The sequence below is a fragment of the Colletotrichum phormii genome (genome assembly GCF_030913505.1).
Source record: "Colletotrichum phormii strain CBS 102054 chromosome Unknown BDP81scaffold_6, whole genome shotgun sequence".
Lineage (NCBI taxonomy): Eukaryota > Fungi > Ascomycota > Sordariomycetes > Glomerellales > Glomerellaceae > Colletotrichum > Colletotrichum phormii.
Window position 1 is genome coordinate 2,191,476 of NW_026851448.1, and position 21,968 is coordinate 2,213,443.

General features: G+C 50.8%; 6 protein-coding genes across 6 annotated transcripts; 3 read left to right on the forward strand and 3 right to left on the reverse strand.

Annotated features, from left to right (window-relative positions):
* Positions 1–1,079: 1,079 nt before the first annotated feature.
* Positions 1,080–2,662, reverse strand: BDP81DRAFT_459726 (uncharacterized protein; the record flags this gene model as incomplete). Its single annotated transcript, XM_060593574.1, has 5 exons — positions 1,080–1,412; positions 1,464–2,014; positions 2,086–2,273; positions 2,328–2,494; positions 2,564–2,662. The coding sequence occupies 5 exons, from the start codon at positions 2,660–2,662 to the stop codon at positions 1,080–1,082; spliced, it is 1,338 nt and encodes a 445-aa protein (XP_060447825.1).
* A 1,960-nt stretch (positions 2,663–4,622) lies between these two features.
* BDP81DRAFT_515124 (uncharacterized protein) lies at positions 4,623–5,194 on the forward strand. Its single transcript, XM_060595850.1, has 2 exons — positions 4,623–4,667; positions 4,748–5,194. Exons 1-2 carry the CDS (start codon positions 4,636–4,638, stop codon positions 5,121–5,123), a joined length of 408 nt encoding a protein of 135 aa, XP_060447826.1. The 5' UTR covers positions 4,623–4,635; the 3' UTR covers positions 5,124–5,194.
* On the forward strand, positions 4,938–6,694 carry BDP81DRAFT_423701 (major facilitator superfamily domain-containing protein). The gene is made up of 3 exons (XM_060590091.1): positions 4,938–5,600; positions 5,665–5,764; positions 5,835–6,694. The coding sequence occupies exons 1-3, from the start codon at positions 5,357–5,359 to the stop codon at positions 6,346–6,348; spliced, it is 858 nt and encodes a 285-aa protein (XP_060447827.1). The 5' UTR covers positions 4,938–5,356; the 3' UTR covers positions 6,349–6,694.
* A 5,506-nt stretch (positions 6,695–12,200) lies between these two features.
* Positions 12,201–12,914, reverse strand: BDP81DRAFT_423703 (uncharacterized protein). Its single transcript, XM_060590092.1, has one exon. The coding sequence runs from the start codon at positions 12,734–12,736 to the stop codon at positions 12,428–12,430; it is 309 nt and encodes a 102-aa protein (XP_060447828.1). The 5' UTR covers positions 12,737–12,914; the 3' UTR covers positions 12,201–12,427.
* Positions 12,915–15,557: 2,643 nt separating this feature from the next.
* Positions 15,558–18,169, reverse strand: BDP81DRAFT_314114 (exocyst complex component Sec10; the record flags this gene model as incomplete). Its single annotated transcript, XM_060583965.1, has 2 exons — positions 15,558–17,914; positions 17,974–18,169. 2 exons carry the CDS (start codon positions 18,167–18,169, stop codon positions 15,558–15,560), a joined length of 2,553 nt encoding a protein of 850 aa, XP_060447829.1.
* Positions 18,170–19,019: 850 nt separating this feature from the next.
* On the forward strand, positions 19,020–20,035 carry BDP81DRAFT_198917 (uncharacterized protein). The gene is made up of 2 exons (XM_060582524.1): positions 19,020–19,740; positions 19,798–20,035. The coding sequence occupies exons 1-2, from the start codon at positions 19,169–19,171 to the stop codon at positions 19,814–19,816; spliced, it is 591 nt and encodes a 196-aa protein (XP_060447830.1). The 5' UTR covers positions 19,020–19,168; the 3' UTR covers positions 19,817–20,035.
* Positions 20,036–21,968: the final 1,933 nt, after the last annotated feature.

Below are 21,968 nucleotides of genomic sequence, written 5' to 3' on the forward strand. Positions count from 1 at the left end.
GGTTCCTGCTATGAGAGACAGTCTCATTCTTCGAGATGCTTCGGAAGTTCTCGAGACGTGTGAACATCGCAGCAAACCGTAATAGCTACGTAGTGCTGTTCCTCCAATATGACTTTTGCTCCCTCTCGAGTTGTTCCCTTCCTTTGGCAACAGCTCTAGACAAAAGAGAGATTATATCCCATCCCACCTGCCGTGCCATTTTTTCTGCTCTTCTAGCCATTTGATATGAAGTCGCAACACCTTACCCCTCTTTCATCACACCGATTACCCATCGTAGCGATGAACAAACCAACAGCATATGCCAAACGTCCCATTGGCAAATCTTACCTTGGCAGCCTCCAGCCGCCAAACAACAGCTTCGACTGTCACTGAGGGTGTGTGAGACCCTTGACAAGCAAACATACATCTTTCCCTCCCTCTCGCCTCCTCTCCTTCTCTCTCTCCAGACACTGTGTCCGGCTCACCTCATGCCATGCTGGAAGAGCGCATGATACAGTTGTCATCGCACCGGGCCGTTCCCTTCTACACAGGAGCAAAACGTCCGCATGGAACGATATCGAGGTTTCACAACGTGAGACTATCAGATCAGCTCTGGGCACTCTCCTCTTTATATATAGACGTATGAGATAGTTCAAACCTCTCCCATCAGGGAAACTTTCCATCTCTCCATAGTCGCCATAGTACTGCTCAACCGTCAAACCCAGCTCTCGTCACACACGGTGACCACACTGGCCTTACATAAGCCCACACGCGGTCTGCAACCAATCGCCGGCTTCATTGTAACTACAACCAACGACGGCAATTACCAAGCCATGCAGTTCAAGACCAGAATGGTTGTTGGGCCTGACGCCGGGGTTTGATACGTATCATGGACAAGGAAGGGAACGCCTCAAGTCTCGCCAGGTCGCTGCAAGGGCCCCTCATCCGTAACCCGTGTATGCAACGCAAGAAGAAATTCCCCCCTCCCAATGGAATAAGATATCGTTTCCAAGCTGATAGGCCGGCAGTCGCCTTAAGTGGCCGGCATGTTCAGGTCCTCGGAAGTTAAGTTGAGCCGACTCGCAGAATCTAGACCGGACTCAACCAGTGTGTCGGAACGCCGCGTCCTGAACATCGGTTGGTTGGCCCTCGGGAAGAGAGTCGACGGGATCGTAGTACTCATACACCTTGTTTTCCTTGTCACGGCCCGTCACTGCAGGTGCCAAATACGTCGATATACCCGTCTTGCGGTCGTACGATCTATGGGTGCTTGCCAACCGCTTGCCACCACCTCCAGGGAGGTCCACTACAAACTGCGGCATCACAAAACCAGCAATCGACCCCCTGATTCTAGACTCCAAGTTGAGAATCGTTTGCAAAGGCGTTCGCAAGTGCTCCACCATCTTGACCATGTCACACTGATAGACATAGTACTGGTTCAGTCAGTGCTGCACAACAGAAATCTTGAGGAGGGGTTACCGTACTGGGAGGATGTTGTTATTCGCCAACTTGCGAATTAGTGTCGACATGGTGCCGACATCATCGTTGATCCCGCGGAGTAACACGGTCTGGTTCCGTACCATGACCCCGGCTTCGAAGAGCTTCTGGCTGGCCTCTTCACTGACCCAGGAGATCTCATTGGGGTGGTTGAAGTGGGTGTGAAGCGCCACCGCCTTGCCAGCCCTCTTCGCCTTGTTGGACACGGCGACAAGGGCATCTACCCAAGCATCGTTGGGATCAAGAATCCGAGTTGGGCAGACGGCGAGTCCCTTTGAGGCAAACCGGAAGCGGCGTATGTTGGGCATCGAGATCAGCCTGTCGCCAATTAGTTCGATTTGGTGAGGCGCCAAGTAGTACGAGTCGCCTCCAGAGACTACAATGTCCTGCAAATCCGGTGTATTCTCGATGTACTGGAACACCTTCTCCCATCTGGCAAGGATGGGCTTGAAAGAGTGCTTGTCGACCGTCTCGGTGTTGGCGCCTACCGCGTAGGAGCGCGTGCAGAACATGCAATATGTCGGACAGACGGACACGGCTTCGGGAAACGATGTTAGCCAATACATCAAAGGGGACCGTTCTTGGCTTATGTCTGTTGTTCAAGCTTACGGAGAAATAGAGCCTTGTCTGGGTACCGATGAACCAGCCCGGGGACTGGAGAATCGGCTTCTTCGTGCAAAGAATCAAGCGTCAGTCGCGGATGATCGGGTAACATTGTCGACTGTGTCGGGATGAACTGGCGAAAGATGGGATCGTTACGAGGGTCAGTCCAATCGATACGGCTGAGAACGTACGGGCTGCGGCAACTCGAATTAACACCTTCACCAGATGTCGACTAGTATTTAACCCACGTAAGCCGAACAGACATGGTTGCCTTCTTGATTCCTGCTAGGACGTCGTTGACAAGCTCATTGCGAGGCCCCATCTCACTACTGGAACCACGGACAGGGATGTACTCGGGCAAGGTCGCATCAAGGAAGCCTCGCAGCTTCGGAAGTCTTTCGACCATGTTTCTATTCTGCACACGGGGGTGGTGTCAGAATGCAACAGCAAAATCAATTGATGATGGAACAGCCTGTCAACTTACGCTCCAACGATAGCTCAGGAAGTCGTCTGTGGATACGTCTTGCCACCATGGGATCTTGCGCCAGAACTCGTCCCGTCTGCCTCGAATTGATGTTGACATGGCTGCAACATGATCGTGGTACGTTGGTTCTTCGACCACCGTTTCAGCAGCAGCGGCTTGAGCTGCCTGCAAACATGATGTAGTGGCAATCCAGCGAGTTCCTTGGCCATACTGTGTTGCTCGGATAAAACGAGCCGCAGCTCGAACCGGCATACTGGGCGATAACATTATCATCTCAAAGATCTCCTAGCCTTTGGGGTTCTTTGAGCAGCCAACGCTACAGAAAATGGTCGCCGTTTCGTGGGCGTTGTGGAAACCTTCGGCCGGGCCTGACAGAAACCCGTTACAGGACGGTGGAAATGACCTAGGCGTGGCCAATATGCGGGTTATCACCGCCAGCGTTTCGTCGTGTGCCTCTTGTCAACACGGAAGATTGTTGAAAGGCGCGTTGGTGGAAGATCGATGCAACGAGTCAGAACTGACAGAAAAAAGGGTGTTGTAATCATCAGATAAGGAATCTCTGAGAGAGATATCCCGATGCAGGTTGGGATGGAAGAGGGGGAGGGTAGTGGAGGTGTTGCCATATTTCACTCCTGCAAGGACTTGTCTCGACATATGGCAAGCTTGGAAAGGACGAAGGGCGTTTCGACCTACTTCCATCCATAACCGTTGGTGAACAACCAACAATGTGGCAGGGGACGGAAGGCAAACACCAAGATCGGCCTTTAGCAAACAGGTTACACGGAGAACTTTCCTTCAACGGAACGAGTATTTACCAGCTCAACGGGAAAGCACAGCCATGCCCTCCTTCTCTTGATGAGCTTCCTGTTTAGACATCTAAAGGCGACACGGAAGGTAGGTACTGTACCCAGGAGTAAGTGGACTGTTTGCTATGACTTCTCGGAAAGCGCAACACAACCTCGTCCTGTGTAACCTTTCTCTGCTTCACAATACTTCGGAGTACCTTTTACTAACGACTTTTATTCCGATGACTAGGAAGTTGCTACGCAGGGTGGCAGTCGAGCTGTGCGTTCTATCACAGTAGCTCGAGGCACGACGGCGGCAACCCCTTACTACCTACACTTCCCCGCGGCGCTTGAGGCCAAAGGTACCACCACAACCTTGCACTGTTGCCACGTCTCGTGCAAGTAATATGCCGATGAAATCACGCTTATACAAGCATTCATCTGAGCAATATCCAAATCGAGCTGCATTTGCATATATCCTAGCTTAGTCCACTCTCCCTCATCGTCAAACGCTGACTTCCTATTAGCTACCGGGTGTCTGGTCACGCATACTCGTTCTTTGTTCTAGCATCTCAACTCCGAGAAAAATCCCTCGAGAGCCAGCGGTTGGGACCCTAGAAACTCTCCACAAACCCAAGACAATGCAAGGCCGGCTGAGCTGCTGTTGTTGCACACCGACTTCCGGATATCATGCGCTCGAGACCAATGTCCTGGTCAAGTACACCAGGCTATGATATTGGCCTTTGTCTAACAGATTGAGCCCAGTTGCGCTGCGCGGGAGAAACCTACAGCCTCTACCAACGAGTCAAGGCTAAGTCTCCCGTGATACTTCTGAACTACAACAAAGGTTCATTTTGACCGGGTGTGGGCCCTTGCCTGGGCTGTCCGCTGATCTGGCCTTGGAGTTGCCGGACTTAGGACCAACAGTAAATTTGTAGTCCCACCCTTGGTCTGAGTGAATCAAGGGGAAAGCGTCCGGGAACTGCCCGTAGCCATGTTGGTTTACAGCTTACAAAGAAAGAAATGGCTAAGGCTGAGTATAGTGTTAAAGAAGCCCGCCGTCCTTGCTCCGATCTTGGTGAAGCTTGTGCCAGACTGGTGTCTACTGTTGTCGTCTCTTTCTGAAGAAACCCAAAAAAAAGAATCACCAGCTTTTATCAAGTACCTACCACAGCCGTAGACATGTCTAGACAAAGTCAGCTCGATCAGCGTACAGCATCAGTGTCTCAGGTTGCGGCCAGTCCAAATATGGATGTCGAGGAAACCACTCGCTCTAGGGCGTGTGGCATGCCGTCACTCCGCCATAAAACAGGCATAGGGCATGTTCATGGACCCCTCAGCTCTCTTCCTTGCTTCTTCTAGCGGACCTGACTGACCTGACTGACGTTCATCTGTGCAGACTGCCGCCGTTACGACCCGTTACTTGCACCAGCCCCGCTGGCATAACCCGCCGCCCGACGTTGCCCCAGACTCAGCAGCCTTCGAGGGTACATCATGCCTCTAACGATCAGGTCAAGGTGCTCTCAAGAGAGCCTGTAGACCGTGGATGGAGGGCTTGGTCTGTTCTTGTAGGATCAACGGCGTTCATGATCCCGACGTTCGGCTTAATGACGACCGTGGGCATCTTTCAGGTGTATTGGAAGGATAACCAGCTGCCTCCGTGGTCTAACACGGACACATATCTTGGATTATATCCATCTTTGGGTTTCTATTTGTTCTACTTTGCGGCCCCTTTGGCATCCTGTTCGACACGTTCGGGCCCCGATGGCTCGTGACCCCCGCAACAATTGTGTACAGCGCGGCCTTCCTAGGCGTCGCCTTCAGCAGCCAATACTGGCAACTCATGGAATGCTTCTGCGCTGCCGGTATAGGTGCCGGTAGGTTCCTTGTCCATCTCGGGTAAAGCGTAACTGTCAAGAAGTATCCTAACGTTACGGACGTAGCGGCTTTGACCACCATTGCGCTAGCCGTTATTAATCATTGGTTCGACGACAAGAAGGGACTGGCCATGGGCATTTGCACCATGGGTGTAGGACTGGGTGGCGTGATCTTCTCAGTGGTGCTTCGGTTCACCACCAAGAACTTCGAGTGGACGACGGCAAGCCTCATCCATTTTGCCATAATTTGCGCCTTTTTATCCCTCGGGTGCGCCTTGACGAGGCCCAGAGTACTCAAGGCTTGCAAAGGAAAGATATGGGACTTTGCCTGCTTCAGGCGTTGGAAGTTTGTCCTCTTCACCTTCAGCGTCTGTGGTATGGCAGTTGTACCACACCAACTTCATCAAGTATCAGTAGCCCTAATGCAATGTGATGACAGGCTTCGAGTTGGTGCTGTTCGTAGCGTGGGGTCTGCTGCCCACGTATGCCAGAATAGTCAAGCTCGGCGATGTTTTCTACTTGACCCTTGTCTTCAGTGTGTAAGTTCACCCCCTTGATCGCCGTGGGATCTCAGGGCCGGCGCTTGTTCTTCAGCTTATGCTTTCTCAGGGGGTCTTCCTTCGGCAGGATTGTTCCTGGACATTTCACCGATAAAATAGGCCCTTTCAATGTGACCATAACCATGACCATATTCACAGAGGCGGCCATGCTTGTGTTGTGGCTAGCGTTCGGAGACACGTCCGCACCTGCGCTCTATGCCGTCGCCTTTTGTCTTGGATTCGGTACCGGTAGCTTTGTGTCGACGGCTGCTACATGTCTCGGACGACTCTGCGACCCGCAAGACAGTGGCACATACATCGGCTGCTGCTATGCTGTGGTCAGTCTGGCAACCTTGGTCGGCAACCCAGCCAGTCAGGCTGTCCTGGGGGACGGTAAGGGCAGCCGTCCTCGCTTGATGATTGCCTTTCTTGCGATCGTTCTCGCAATGGCGCTCGTGAGTTGCTGTTTGGTTCGTTGGTTGTGTTTGAAACGCAGCTGGAAATGGTTGGCAAAGGTGTGGTTCGAGGAATGTCGACTCCAACCATCTGACCACGAGGGCCGAAAATTCCTTTCTTATTTATAACTGGAGTCTGCAAGGATCCTCTCGTTTTGATGATGAAGGATGACTGGGTAGACCGGCAGTCTTGGCTATCCCAGTGAGGCACTGTTCCAACGTGGTTGGCTGACGACAGCGTTGGCTATCTGAGTTAAGGAGCGCCTCATGCAGCCCTCGTCGAAAATGACTTGCAGGATCAGACCAAAGGTTGCAGGACGATGACCGCCCAACGCAAAGCGGTTACGAATCGTATGATAATGCAAGAGTGAAGCTGGTCAGAGCGAGCGGAATGACATACACCGCAACTTGAATTGGTTTTGGGCGCTTTCATGCTTTACTCCCTTAGTAGCCTCGAGTTCATATATTTACTGACCTTACTGTACCCAAGGGGCCTAGCCAAACTTTCACCATGGGAATGTGTCCTCGAATCATGTTCGCGTGATGGTTTTATAGTACGGAGTACGCTATGTCCAAACCCGGCGGCCTCCACTGCTTGTCATCAAGTTCACAGGCTGGCAACGATACAGTGCCTTCCTTGATATACCTACCGTGATGCACATTTCGCCCACATGGATCGAAGATCTGAGTATGCAAGTTATCAGACGTGCGTATCTACAATCCCACGGGGAAATTGTCCGGAATATCCGCCACGCCTTCCAAGGCCAAGTCGACATGGTACGGATACAGCCAACGTGGCCCGACGGGCCAAGACCGGGTATAAGCCAGCTTACCCCGTTTTTGCACACCTTGACCACTTATCACTAGGGACTTTGTGAGCGTCGTGATTGAGTGCGGTGAGGAGTTGAATTGGCTGTCGGCGGTTGAGGCTGCTGGTCGATACAAAGGGCAAGATTCCAGTGGAACGAGTGGATTCCATCACAGTTGAGAACTCCCTACTGCGCAAAACATGATATCGCTTCTGAGTCAAACTAGGATCGAGATTGTAGCTTGAGGGGCAACTATGAGACGTTGGGAGATGCCGTCGGCATGGCTCTTGGGATGAGCATTGGCCGGTCGAGGTCTGCCAGGGAGACCGCGAGACGAGGTCCGGATCAAGAAATCCGGTCAAACAGACTCACTATCACTAATAGTTACATATCCGAAGGGACAACGTTTACGCGACTACGGATACAGAATCAGACTAAGGTAAGACTAAGGTAGGCTTCACCAGCAACCGGGGTTTGAGGTAAGACTATCGAAAAGATTCGGCCAGTCGCGGGATATGTGTCCCGCGTTTGAATGAATAGGGTGGGAAAGAAGGATCGTATGAGGGCATGGGAAAGACCCAGGGGTGGCAGACTAGTGAGTGAACCCAGTCGCCGACACAGGGAATGCCGTTGTTGAGTTAAGCCCATGCTAGAGTCGGCAGCCTTTGACAATGAGAGTTAGGTTTCGAAGACGTCAACGCCGACTCCTTCTGCCGTTGCCATTCCTGGGCATTTTGCCCAAAAAGAAAGCAGATCGTCACTGCTACGTTCCCGTTCGGGCGCTTATTCCCATGCCCGCTGCGCCGCGAGCCTGCAAGCCTAAGTGGGACATACAAGCTATCCTTTCGTTGTTGTGACATTGTACGACGTGGCAAGTTGTGGGGGATCAAGAGACGAGACATATGCCATATATTCGTACCGGTAACGACGTTAAGCACCCTGGTATAAACGTGCAGTTTGTACCTCGCCGCCTACGTAATGACGAAGTCGGCAGTGACCCGCTGAGAAGGCCGCTGAGCGTCATTTGATGTTCCATTGAGATAACACTGGGCCGGCTTGGAATAGGAAGTTCGGTGAGAGGTTCGAGTCATTGCTGTAGGTATGTCTTGTACCAAACAACAGCTGTCGGTGGGATAAGAGGTGTTGTAGATAATCGTAATCGTATTGTTGTCTATGTTGTGTTCTCTCCTTTCCAGATGCAGCCAGGAGTATATCCCTTATCTGAGGCACCTGGATTCCTGCATTTTCATTGGTTGGTCTCACCCATATTATTATGGGTCCAGATTGCTCGTTCTGGTCCGAGCATACCCGCCCAATTCCACTTCCGCACTTCAACAAGAGGTCACCCCACACAATCGATCACCCAATTTGGCCACTTTTTTTCCTCCTTCAACACCACCACCACCACTTTCACTAGGTACGTCAAAATCAATCAAAAAAATCGCAAATATTATATTGAAATTACCAATAGATTCACTATAGTTAATTATACGGAAGAATAAGTGAAAAACGCGGTCAATGATATCCGCGAGGGTAAGTCGATCCGGAAGGCCTTTACCGACTAGGGAATCCTCTATATAATGCTCTCGGGCCGTATTAATAGCGTAACTACGCGGCGGAAGTTAAAAGAAGACTATTAGAGGTTAAGCAAGTACCAGGAGACCTCTCTGGTACGATAGGCAGTTATCTAAAGAGAATTAGGACTCGCCCTAACCTATACTCAAGTACGAGACTTTACGACGTAGAGGTAGCGATAACCGCCTACTAGGCAGGAAGTGGCTTGAGGGCTTCCTATATAGAAATCCCTTGCTAAAGACGCTTAGGGCACGGTTAACGGACTCTAAGCGCGTTAAGTCGGTTACCGTTGAGTCTTTATAAGCCTTTTAAAAGGCCTTAATATTCTTCTGCAAGAATATAGACGAACGGGTTTAATAAAAGAGACTAGTAAGGATTATTTAGTACCGGGTAAGTCCAAGAAGTAAACGATCTATGTCTAGAACCCAGGGGATTGTATTTAGACTATAATACTCGAGTATATTTCTGCTAGTGGCCGTCACCTTTATAAGGGGCTGGCCCCTAGGCTTGTTCAACGTAGAGGTGCCGTCGATTGACTATTCTAAGCTGAAGAGGAAAAAAAAGGAATTACAAGGATGCGCGTATAGCTATAGTATAACGTGCCCGGACTAGGCGGTGTAATGCGGCAGAATGGTGGCTCTGGCAAAGCTGGACATCTCGACCGGCTCCGGCCTGCAACATAACCGAATGTAATAATCCAATGTAATAATCGGTTATTACAGGTCGCGGTCGGGCAGCTTCCAGCAGCGTGCGGCTCCGGTAAGGCCGGAGATCTCAGCCGGGCTCCAGCCCGTGACAACCTTCCATTATTAGTGATTCTTAAGGGGGAGACGGTCTAGTACTAGTGGTTCTCTGAGGAATTGACGGATTATGCCTCCTAGAGCTTCACATCGTTGGCCAATAAGTGGACCTCGAATTCAATTGGCGTGGAATGGCTGCAGAAGGTCTTTATACCTGGTATAGTAGAAGAGGCCAAGAGACTACGCTCCAAGCGGCTCTTGATTATCGACGGCCACGGAAGTCATATTTCTAACGACTTTACGTAGTAATATTACTCTCAGGACATTTAGCTGTATTATCTACTAGCCTATTCTAGCCGCATTACTTAGCCCCTAGATATATCTATCTTCTCGCCGCTCAAGAACACCTACCACAAGCTTATCAGCAAGTACGGCCTCTAAATTAATTCAGCACTTATAGAAAAGCAGAACTTCCTCTGCTATTACTTTCAGGCACGGGAAGAAGCTTTAATAAGTCGGAATATATACTCTAGATAGAGGGTAGCAGGATTATAGCCCGTGGATATAAGTAAGCCACTTGAGAACCTGTTGCTAGTTATTTTAGTAGCTATAGACGTCCTATGGGCCCCCCTATAAGAGCCACTACTTCTAGAGATTTCTAAGATACCTTAAGAACACTATATTATTATATTTAAACTAAAAGGTTAGAGGTAGGCAAAAAGAAAAAAGATAAATAAGTTGAGGTACGAGTTTGGATAATTAGAGAATCAATTGTATTGATAATTATTTTATGATATGGTGGGAAAGTGTAGTCTATATATAATATATAAATATTATATGTAATTATATGTAATCACATGTAATTACATGTGATACTTAAGTTTGAGCATTTATTATTAAGTTTATACAGGCATATGTGCCTGTCGGCGCTTTAACATGTATGTGTAAAGCGTATTTACGTTCGGGCTGTACGTGCGTACAAAGCGTTGTATCTCAATAGATACGTACTTCAGTTGAGCCTCTTATTACCATGTAACGTCTTAAGCACGTAACTTCTATGATACCTGTATTTATAAATTATAAATATATCATTAAAATTAAAGAAAATTACTGAGTCTAGATATATTTATGAAACATATGTAGCCCTTATACTCATTAAAATATTAATATATATTTCTTATATTATAGAGTACTAGTTTTAGGGTACTAATTAGGTATAAGTTTTAGAATTTTAGGAAATATTTTAAGTTTTAAAAAGTCGAGAGACCTTAGAAGATATCAGTAACTCTAAAATAGCCGTAAAGAGAGAGACGATTACGACCCCGTAATATAATAACTTATATTTAATAAGGTTAGTAAGCGATTAGATGCCCAAAACTTTGCCCTAGCTCATACTTAAGGGGTTATAAAGGCATTAGAAGCTTAAGTTAGATTATATAAGCCAGTACCATAAGTAAACGTTAAGTAAGATCTAAATAAATGATTTATATAAATTAAGACTATTATAAGGACAAAGAAGGAGGTCGCAGTACGCTCTATACGGAAAATCATAGAATTAACGGTAATATTAGATATATTAGAAGCTTCTTTTACCAGCATGTGTTCAGAATTTCAGCTTTAGCAGCGCTGTGCCACTAAAAGACCAATTCGCCGCCATGAAGTCCAGAATGCGAAGTCTCGAAAAGTGGCCAAATTGGGTGATCGGTTGTGTGGGGTGACCTCTTAAGGGGGGCCTGGATCGAGATTGGGATTGACGAAAGGAACACAGGGGCGCGAGGCGTTCGGACGAGGCCAGATCCGCGAGACGCGGTTCCTCTGAAAATGGCAAGCCACACCCGTTGGAACGGAAGGAAAAGCAATCCCAGGGCTTTGCACCGGTTCGAGTTCTTCATCCCGCCAGGGCGGTGGTTTCGGCGCGGCCCGTTAGCTCAAGTTTGGGGAGGGGGAAACGACGTGATCGACTGTCTTTGTTATTCTGTATCAGAAATGTCACGATCGAGAAACTAGTCGAAACCTTAAACAGCGGTCGACGTTTTGACTCTAACGCTCCGTCGTGACATTTATGTTTCTATTTGGATAGTTGAGTAAGGGGTGGGCGCCACTTTGCTATACCGAATTCGCTTCGATATGGGGACTTGGGCGTCCAAGCTCGAAGACATACGGGATTCCGCCTTTGGCCCCCCTTGGAAAGTGGACAAATGCCTGTTGCTTATCTCGCGTGCCAAGGCGAGATGAATGTCTGAATTGAAGTATAAACTTACAAGGGGTGCAGAAGAGCCGAGTCGGTGACGCAGAGGTTGACGGATCGGGAAGACCTGGTCGAAGCCCCAATTGTGAATATGAGATGTGAGCTCCACGTAGGCCCGGGGGAGATCTCGGAGGGTCTTCGGTGTGCTCTCCCGCCCACGAAGATGGGACACGTTTTCCTGGTCTCACTACGTGCTCACCGTCAGACTGCGTCCTGCAGGCCAGAGACATCAGATCAGGTTGGTGGGCGGGCGCCGACGTGACATCTTTGGTATCGTAGCGCGGCGTCTGTAGTCTGGCCCCGGAGATCATAGTCATTGTTTCGGCCGTAAGGTCCCTGGAGAAGCTCGAGAGTGTTGTAATAGCGTTCAAGGGTGGTCGAGGGCTAGACCAAAACCATCTTGACCGAGGGGGAGAGGAACAAGGCCCAAGAAAGCTCTGTGGGGGTCGCTCAGCTGCCACGTTCAGGTCGCCACGAACCGCGGCATTTGCTCTTGACGGAGGTTTCATCGGATAGCTGTTTACGGATATGTCTTCGTAGAAGGATTCCTACATATAACGTGCCTCTCCTCCGTCACCATTCGCGGCAAAGATCTCTGCCGTCTAGGTTCGCTCGCCAAGGCGCGTGGTACACCAATGGTGCAGGGCGTTTGCCATACTCGAGTCCCTTTGCCGAAACATGTCTCTTTTCTTGGATAATTGCTTCCATACGGTTATTTGTCTCTGTCAGAATCGGCCCTCACTGAGTCGTCGGGATGTGGAGGATGCCACTGGCACCAAGGAACGCAGCTATATTGGTCTGCATTCCCCGCGAAGGATGCCAATCACGCCGCAAGTTCAATCCAACGCATCGGGCAGAGCGACAATACTAGCGTAGTATGACGGAAAACCTGTTCCTCTCCTTGGGGTACCAAGAAAGGAAGCAGTCGCGATGCTCGTCCCTCGTGGTATCTCAGGACGGGCGCTGGAGGCATACCCCTGAAGTGCTCTGCTGTGTGCCTGGGTTCCGCCACCACCCGTGGCGGCCAAGATGAGGGGTTCGAACTGAACCATCCAATACCCAGGAGAAGCAATAGCGGTTTCTTCTGCATAGACATCATTAGAACTGGACGTGTGCGTTGCTACCCCTGTATTGTCGCCTGTCATACTCGTGGCATTTGTCGGCACGATGAGCCTATTCACTGCGTACTTCCCATCGCTGGCCGTGCCCTGTGATTACCCTTGACTGGAGGCGAGAAGAATTGGAAATGCCATACCCGGCCTGTCCCAGGACTAATCTTGTCAGTGAAGCCAAATGAGAAGGAAACAGTGAAGGATCTTCCTTAGGGGCCACTGCTCCGCTAAATGGGTCTGCTGAGCGACAGCAAGGATCTTGTTCCATCCCGAAGCTCTTTTCTCTTCGCAAAAATGCCGAGACTGTGTCTCTCGAACATGTTCTGGGTGTTACACATGGTCCCGAGTCCCTGGGTAAGGCCTGTGGGATGTTTGGCTTCATTCGTTCCCCCTCAACGACGGGAAGGAAGAAGACTTTGAGCTAAACAGTCAAGGCTTCCGCACCACGGGCCTACGAAAGTTGACTTCTTAGGCACCTTAGTTTACAGTTGTTTCTTGTCGTTATGGAAGTCAGCCAACGCTGTAATTGCATGGGCAGCTGGAAAATACGTAGTACACCTCCATCTATCCGCACAAGCCGGGCTTTTACAACCCCGCTACTCCTTTGATATTATATACCCGCAGCACATATTCGCGATATCATGTCGGGTATTAGCATTGCCGAATGTACCTCTCGTGATACTGAACGTTTTATATGTGGAAATGCTCCGATGACCGCTCACCCAATGGCCGGAAAGGCAGCTGCTTCTCTTGACTCCTAGCATCCCGCCTCGGTTCAAACACTCTCGAACCAGGCTTCGTTCTCGCTCAGCCACTTTTTCAACATGTTTCACATGCTTCATCCGCAGCGAGAGGAGGTATCTCACATCATACATGGATACAGAGCTTTCACCAGGTCATACATGGGTTCCTGCTCAAGTAAGGCCTGCTCAAGTAAGGCCTGCCCAACCCTCCGCTAGCCCCTTTAAAGATCTCCCCCAACTGAGTTCGACACTTATCGAATGACTAGCCAGGCAAATCTTTAGCTTTCCCATACCCTGAAACAGCCCCCTACAACTAAGCTAATCACTTCGTCCACGCCCCGAAACGGCTCTTTTACATCCTCTCTGATGTTTTCAACCCAAATTCTCAGGATCCTAAACCAGATTCTCAGGACTCTGAAGCAGATTCTTCGCTTCCCAAACCAGAGCCTCAGATAGTTCAAGTAGATTCTCAAACTCTTGAACCAGAGCACTATAAATCAAACTTTCACTAGAACCGCATCGCTACATAGCGAGACTGCCGACAATGCACCCAGCGCAGTCATAACCTACGGCATGGTGATTTAGCAGTAGAAATAGCGATACCTTCAACGTGGGAACTGGAGACACCAAGCCTCTGACGGGGCAATGGCAAACTCGAAGCATTGAGGTTGCACCAGTCAGGCAGCCACTTTCAGATGTACGTAGACGACTAGGTCTGATCTCAGAGTAACCATCGACTTTCAGGGAAACGGCATTCCCAATTCCCATACACACCTGTGAAGGTCATCAAAGCACTCCTCCAACCACTAGCTGCCCGTCAACCCCTGCATAGGTCGATCGCCGATGGGTTCCGGGCTTCAAGTGCCGGGAAGAGCGTGCTGACGGCCACGCAAGGCCTGTATTGGGCAAATATCAGCATAGTAGCCAAGGTGAATGGAGGATAAGCTATGAAAATTTAATCCCAGACTATGGGAATCGGCTTCACCATGAAGACGCAAGAGAATACCATCAACTCATAAGAGAAGTTCAAGGGTTGTCGACGCTTAGAAATTAGTCAATCCCTACGGGCGATTGCATCACGGGGCTATGAACGACTTCCAGAGTAGGGACAACTAAACGCAAGGTAGTGAGGGTCTACTTGACGTCGTCGGGGTCCAAAGATCTTCTTCTTCCCCTGAAACGAACTCTGGCCCGGGATATCGGCCACCTAGCCTCGGGCCGGGGAAGCCTCGTGAGCCCGCCAGAAAAGGCCACAAGCACTCTGCAGGAAGAAACCCCGATTCTTACATGTGCTCACATAATGACTACATTTCTGGAACCACCATGAGTTTCTCTAGGATATTGAACCCCGATACTCCGTAGTTTCTTTCTTTGAGATGCAAAGTTCCTCTGACTCTCACCCCGGAACATACCTCAAGCCCCCTGCGACATCCTTGAAGAAACCATCATCACTCCAAATAGCCAGGCACCAAACCACAATTTTCTTCAAAATCCGTCGTCGCAAAGACCGTTGCAAACCAAACGACCAAAAAGACGCCACACCGTTGGCGCTTACGGCCGTAGACTCCTGTCCGTGAGGTGGGCGCGCAAAGTTTAAAGCGCAAGTGCGACGACGCCGTCCAAGTCTCGAGACGACGCTAGACTCTGGTCTGATGGCAGCATATTGGTCACCGAACGAAAGAGGGAAAAAAAAAAAAAAAAAGGCTGCCAAAATCCAACACTTGTGACCACTTAGCTCAACTTAAGATGCCTTTAGGCTCTTCCTGGTCCCAAGCTAACAAACGGAGAATTATTTGTCATTTTCGTTAGCTGGGACTTATCCGTACGGGAATCTCCGCAAGATCGGACAGGTTGTCATGGCGCGCGCGCTTGTGAGGCTTTCCTTCTCGCTTTCTTTTCCAGAGTCGGCGACTCTTGCGCCCCCCTTCCCGAGTCTCTAGGTTTGTAACCTCGGACCGGCGATAATGAAGGCAACCACAGTCGTTCGATAGTACTTATGCACAATGAAACCTGGTATCATATTCGATCATTAATAAGACAGTACATGCGTCAACCCACAAACGTCCCCCGTTAATACCCCTTTTCCCAAACCTTGACCACTCCCATGCTTCTCAAAACCCGGCCAGCACACTCTGGATACCAACACTATTGGCATCATCGCGCCGCTGCACAAAGGCCTTGAAGTCGGCCTTGGTAAGTTTCTTGCCCTGGCCAGAGGGGCCCGCCGCAAGCGTGCGAGACTTTTCCCTCAGCGCCTCAGGTCCGACAATGAAGAGGGAGCCAATATCGGTGAGGAGCTCGGCCGAGGTCTCTATGTCCGGCGCGAGTGACCACTCCTTGAGGGTGGACGAGTACTTGGACAGATCCTGCGCGACCATAAGTCCGCCCGTCGCGTTGACCTGGAACTTTTTGAAGTGGTCAAAGAGTAGAGCCAGGACAGCCAGCGCAACCTCGGAGCTCCAGACCTCCAAGTTCTGGCCGTCCACGGCTTGAGCGGCGTGCTTGGAGACGCGGGAGAGGAACTGGCTCATTTGCAAGCACGTAGGCGTCTGAAGGGAGTCCAGGTCGGCGTCGCGAGGACGGAAGTCAAACTTCTTCTGACTAGAGAGAGAGCGCGTGACCCAGTTGGTGACAACATCGATGGAGCTGCGCATAACGGCGTTGGTCTTGCGCTCAATGCCGTCAATGGCAGACTTTGTCTGCGTGGACATGCTGCGGCGGACTGTAGTGTTGGATTCGGCCAACTTGATAAGCACGGTGGTAATGAAGCGTTCCATGATGCTAGTAATGGTCACCGCGGGACGGATCGAAGGGAGGTAACTCAAGTCGGGCTCCGACTTGATATTCTCCTGAGAAGTCGCCTGGTCGAGGGCGGCGTCCAGGGCCGTTTCCACGTAGACGCGGCCCATTGTTGTGAGTAAAAGGTTGAGGAGAACGTTGACGTCCTTTGGCGTATCGGTGGGGGAGCCGAGTTCGAGGGTTCGCCGGACGGATTCCGCGAGCCACTTCATCATTCTCTTGGCGTTGGCGATGCTCAGCATACCGTCTTCTTCTGACACCTCCACGTCGTTCTTGTTATCGTTGTTATCTTGAACTCCTGCAACACGAAGCATCATAGCCTTTTGGGTGGCTGTCAACTCAGAGGAGTCGAGACGCTCGAGGTATGCATCCTTGGCCGATGACAGCATCTGTGAACTTTGTTGTGCGAGTGAGGCCATGAAGCCGGTAGGTGCCTTCTTCCTCTTGGAGTGGTATGTTGTGAACTTGAAGAGCAACGAGTTATACGTTTCCTCGAGACTCTTTCTCTCTCGGTCGATGTACGAGTTACCAACAAGGTAGGGGACGAAGAGTTCCTCCATCTGCTGGTCCAGTGTCTGGGAGATCTGGGGAGAAGCCGGCTCCGGATGTTCGGTAAGGCCGTGGGATTTGAGGTCTTCGATCAAGGAACTGATGTATGTCCTCGACGAGTGCAGCGATCTGAGGAACGCCAGAGAAGAAATTTCATTGGCCTTGTCGAGCACCATCTCGAGCCTCTGTTGGACGGACTGCTGGAACACTCGCTGAATGAATTTGATCAAAACGGTTTCGTAAAAGGGGAAAGCGCGCTTGATGATGAAGGACTCCTCCTGCATGACAAGTTTGACCTCGTCAACAAGGGATTGCAGGCTGGCTTCGACGCCCGGTGGATCGGAATCAGGGTCTGCAATCTGGTCCCATGTGTCGCCGTCCAACATGACTTCATCGGAAATCAATTGATCCCTGTCGATGAAGAACTGGTGCTGGTTGACAAAGGTGGCAATGACACTGGAGCCACCGTTGAAGTCGTATAGCACCTTGGAGCACTCCATCATGTCGTCAAAGTTTTGACGTCGGTAGCTGCTGTTGAACTGCTTGAGGAGCTCTTGTTCCAAGGATTCAGAGAACTTCTCAAGCAGTTCTCTCGTGTTGTGCACGCGATTCGCTCCTGTGACGCCGTTCGTAACACCGTTTCCTCGGAATCCGTTTGTTCCATTCGTCTGACCCCACGAGGTCGGGTCTAGCCGCTGACTGATGCGCATGAGCTGGCGGGAAATGACTGCGCATCGGACCTTGTTCTCTGCTCCTCCCTGCCTCTGGATCTCCTCTAGCGACGTGAGCTGGCCCGTCTCGCTAACCTCGATCCAGCACTGGATGAGAAAGTTGGCATCCTGGGCTCGCCTCCGTTTTCTGTCCAGCTCCTCCAGCTTCTCACCAATTTGCACGGCAATATTACCACCTGCTTCTTGTCTCGCATTTCTGTCGCCATTCGTCGCGGATTGATTTAATGATAGGTCGAGTGCCTCGAAGGAGGCCATGGACTGGTCGAGCTTTCGGCCGAGGGTATCGAGTGTTTGGTCATGCTGGGCCTCGGCCCTTCGTACGTTGGATTGGAGTTCCGATTCCTTCTCCTGGAGTTCCTCGGACAACGATCCAAGCTGCGACAGCGCATCTGTAGGGGGGGATTAGTAAGGAAGGCACGAGACGATGAAGGGGACGAAGCTGCCATACTCTCAAAGGTGCGAATGAGTGGCTTGGGGTCAAAGGCGGGTTGCGATGGACCTGATCGACGGTTTGCAGGTACGGCATTCTCGGCAAGAGTATCGACGAATTCGCGGACCACAAAGTCCTGGTTCGAGAAGTCCTCGAGGGTGAAGCTGGGCCCTTGAGGGAACAGGGACTTGGCCCCAGAGGGGGCCCGCTCCATATCGGCGGTCGGGCAGGGAGCGAGGTTATTTGTGCAGAGTTAATGGACGGCAATCTGCTACATGGCTCTGAAGTCTTGGTATCGTGTAATCGGATTGTCGTCAGCAGCCTGTCGCCCAATGTATGGTATCATGATCGAGGTTATGTTTCGGGAGCACGGGTATCCGCGTTGCTCCCAGCGAGTGACGAACTGTCTGTCCCTTGCTTGAGCTTGGACCACTGGAAGTCACTGCCCCGCCTTTGTTGGTCTGTGTGTACTTGATCTGGATTGTGTCACGTGATGGGACTCACCACCAACAATGGTGATAATCAAGGGTCCCTTTCTTTAGACATTCTGACGAGCAATTCAACGAGACTTCTCTAGCTAGTTCCTCCCACCGGCTGATCAGGCACATCTACGGATGTAACCCGAGACAGAAGAAACATGCCTAATACGAACAACAACCCTCGATATCCTGCGGAGCTGATGCCCCCTACTTATCACGAAGGACCTAAATCAATAGCAGGCTGGCAAACATCTGAGTTGCCTGCTTCGACTCTCGCGATTCTGGTTGGTGAATTTAATATACTGACTCAGGACCTCACAGTATCTTGTATCGCCCAACAAAGTCGAAAGCCGCTGGTCACTAATTGTTGCCCGACATCTGTAGCCATGCTCGCCGACTCAAGATGCCTTGATGCGAGGCCCTCTGCTAAAGTGAAATGCCCATCGCCCCTGAACAACTCGCTCCCATCCTCGGGATAGGTACTCGGAGGCAACTACCAAGATACAGAGGATTCCTGCCTGCAACGTTGCGTTCTACTGTCCTGCCAAGAAAGCAACGGGCAGTCATAGGCAGCAGGTGAGGCCATGCCTAATAGTTCACCCTTAGTCTCATCGCATAGACCGTACAAGTCTTCAGCGAAGTCTTCACATCCCCCTATATATTGACAGAAATATTTGTGTCTTTTTTCCTTTCTTATTTAACCTACGCAACTTGAGCCTTGTTCTCTAGCCGCCATGGCGACGGACCACCAAAAAGCCGAGGAAGCAGACCGTCTCACTCTCCTGCCAGCAGAGCTCCTCGTAGACATCATCGAGCATGTAGACGTCGCTTCCCACCTGAACCTTGCCTGTACTTGCAAGAAAATTGCCAAGTGTTCAGCAGGCATTCTTCGCCGTCACCGAAAAGCCCATAATCAGTATGGCGTCGTCTCGGACCTCCAGCCGGCAACTATGCCCACGTTGTTGCGCAATATTGTCACGCACCGGGATCCGTTGATCACATGTCACATACGCTCACTAGAGATATGGGGTCGCCGAAGATTTTGGGAAGACTGGCGGCCGTTCATGCTCCAGCCGCGAGAACGTTTTGATGAAGATGCGCTGCCGTTGGAGTGGCTGTTTGAAGACGAGGAACGGGCGGAATACATGCGTCTTTTCGAGGACATGTTCCATCCGGACCACTACGATACGTGTATGGCCAAACAACAACTCGACGAAGGCAAAGATGGCATCCTTAAGGTTCTACTCACGGCTATATGCCCTCGATTAAACAGTGTGAAGTACGTTTTGTGCGACGCGGGCAACAGGTGAGATTGAACCTACGATCTGCACATATAATCTATATTCTAACACATTTGGTTCAGAGATGAAAGCCTCGTATAGCTCGCTTCGCTCATCGAAAAGAGTAAGTCTCTCGGATCCTGGGCACCAGGGTTACGCGCTCTTCGTGAGGTCTCCATCGGAGTGCGCTCCGGAACTTGGCTAGACTGTGGATACGGAGTCCATCATCCACCCGATCTCGCAACTATCCTCAAGCTCCCCAGCATCGATACGGTCTACATCCACGGCCTATACGATCATGATCGCACCGAAGACTCGGCCCGCGGCCTGTCGCGCGGCTGCTCAAGCGTACAACACCTCTTCATCGACGGGGCAGAATTTCTGAACGCAGAGTTCCGCGTGGCCCTCCTCAACGCCCCTCGCTCCCTTAAGTCCCTCCACCTCCGCGGCAACGTCAGGCGCAATCAGAGTGACTGGGACGAAATCGACAAGTTCCTGCTCAGTGCCCGCAATGCCCATGCCGACTCTCTTGAAAGCTTCATGATTCACGGGGCGTGGGGGATGCGAACTACGCGCGGAACCGGCTGTACGCTGTATCAACTCCATTTGCTCGAACTCCACACCTTCCCACACCTCCGGCATGTCTGGCTCGACAACGCCGACCTTATTAAGCAGGCGGTCGACTACGATATGCACACGGTGCCAGAGTTATGGAAGACTCCCGCCGAAGCAGCGCTAGAGCGGATTATCTCCCGCCTCCCCGCGACGATGGAGGTTCTCTTCTTAGGTAACTCGACAGAGCAGAGCGATCCGGAGATGACGGAGAGTCTCCTCATCGGCTTCCTCAAGTCGGACAGGTTCCCTAGATTGAAGGCAATCTTTATTGAGGATGATGTTGTCCGACGAGAACGATGCCAGCGGGCGCGGTGCTCCAAGCATAAGCCGCCTAACAACCTCTACTTCCAGCGCCTCATAGCCTTAGGTGAGAAGCGCGGGGTCGATGTTAATTGTACGGCTAGCGGGACCAGGAAGAGGATACACAACGACACAGACATCGGGCTCCCTGCTGTCCCGGGGGACGCGGCCGCGCTGAAGTCTTCGTCTTTAGACTCCCCAGTTGATGGTTCCGGGACCGGCACCGGATTCAGCGCGCGAGAGTTTAATGTGTTTGATGGTCAGTGGCAGCTCAAGGGATGCGGTAACTGTGGCGAGTGCGAAAAGTGCTTCCAGGTGTACTCTGAAGAGAGCTGGAAGACGAGAGAGGAATGCATCGAGACATGATTGACAGATTGGGCTACTTGTCCAAACCTCTAGTCTCTTAGATAGACATGATCGGTTCTATATAGGTGGCCTAATCATTTGCTATATATACTTGAGTACGTGGTCATGGCACTCGTTCTGTAGCTTGACCAGCCTAAAACCACGCCGTCTCGCTACCTGCCAGTAGTAGGTATATAAAGCCGGCCCACCGTCGCTGAATCGAGTTGCCCCTCAACGCAGCCTCGTGACTCGCTTCTTCAACGCTGTCATCAAACGCTTCAATGCCCTTAGCAGAGAAAGGGAGTTTTCATTGAGCCACATCATGTCCCTTACAAACGTCAACACAGTCTACGTCTCGCCCCGAGCTACTAGGCTTGACTGATTCCTGTATATTCCGTTCAGAATAGGCGGTCTGAAAGTAACCGCAGCGTGGGACGTGGAGGGCACTAGTATTCACAATTGCCCACGCCCGGGGCCGGGCAATTCGGCACCGGATTGCGGTATAAATTGACCGAGGACCTGAGACTGTCTGAGGCCAAATTCAATCTCACTTTGAAGTGGAACTGGGCTGAATTGAGCTCCTCCGGTAGCTTCTTGTCAAATGATCACGCTAGACAAATGTATAAATATGTAAAAAGATATCTATCCATTGTTAAACTAAAGGCCGAAGGAATCACGGGTCAATCTTCCTATATGCCCAAAGCATTTACATTGACGAGTCCGCGTACCGGCTTCGAGCACTTCCCTACGGTTGTGAACTTCCTCAGATATGAGATGTTAAACTACAGAGACCCCCGAGAGACCGTGTCCATCAGAGTAGATGTGACCTTCTACTACATGTGCTCGAGCACAGACAGAAGACGCCATCGATTCCGTCCAAGGCTGTGTGCAAGTGACAATCAAGATACCTTTTTTCAATCAGATGTGTGTATGAGGCTCTGCTTGGCTGATATCCATCGAGGACGAACTAGCCCTGACATTCTTTACAACCACT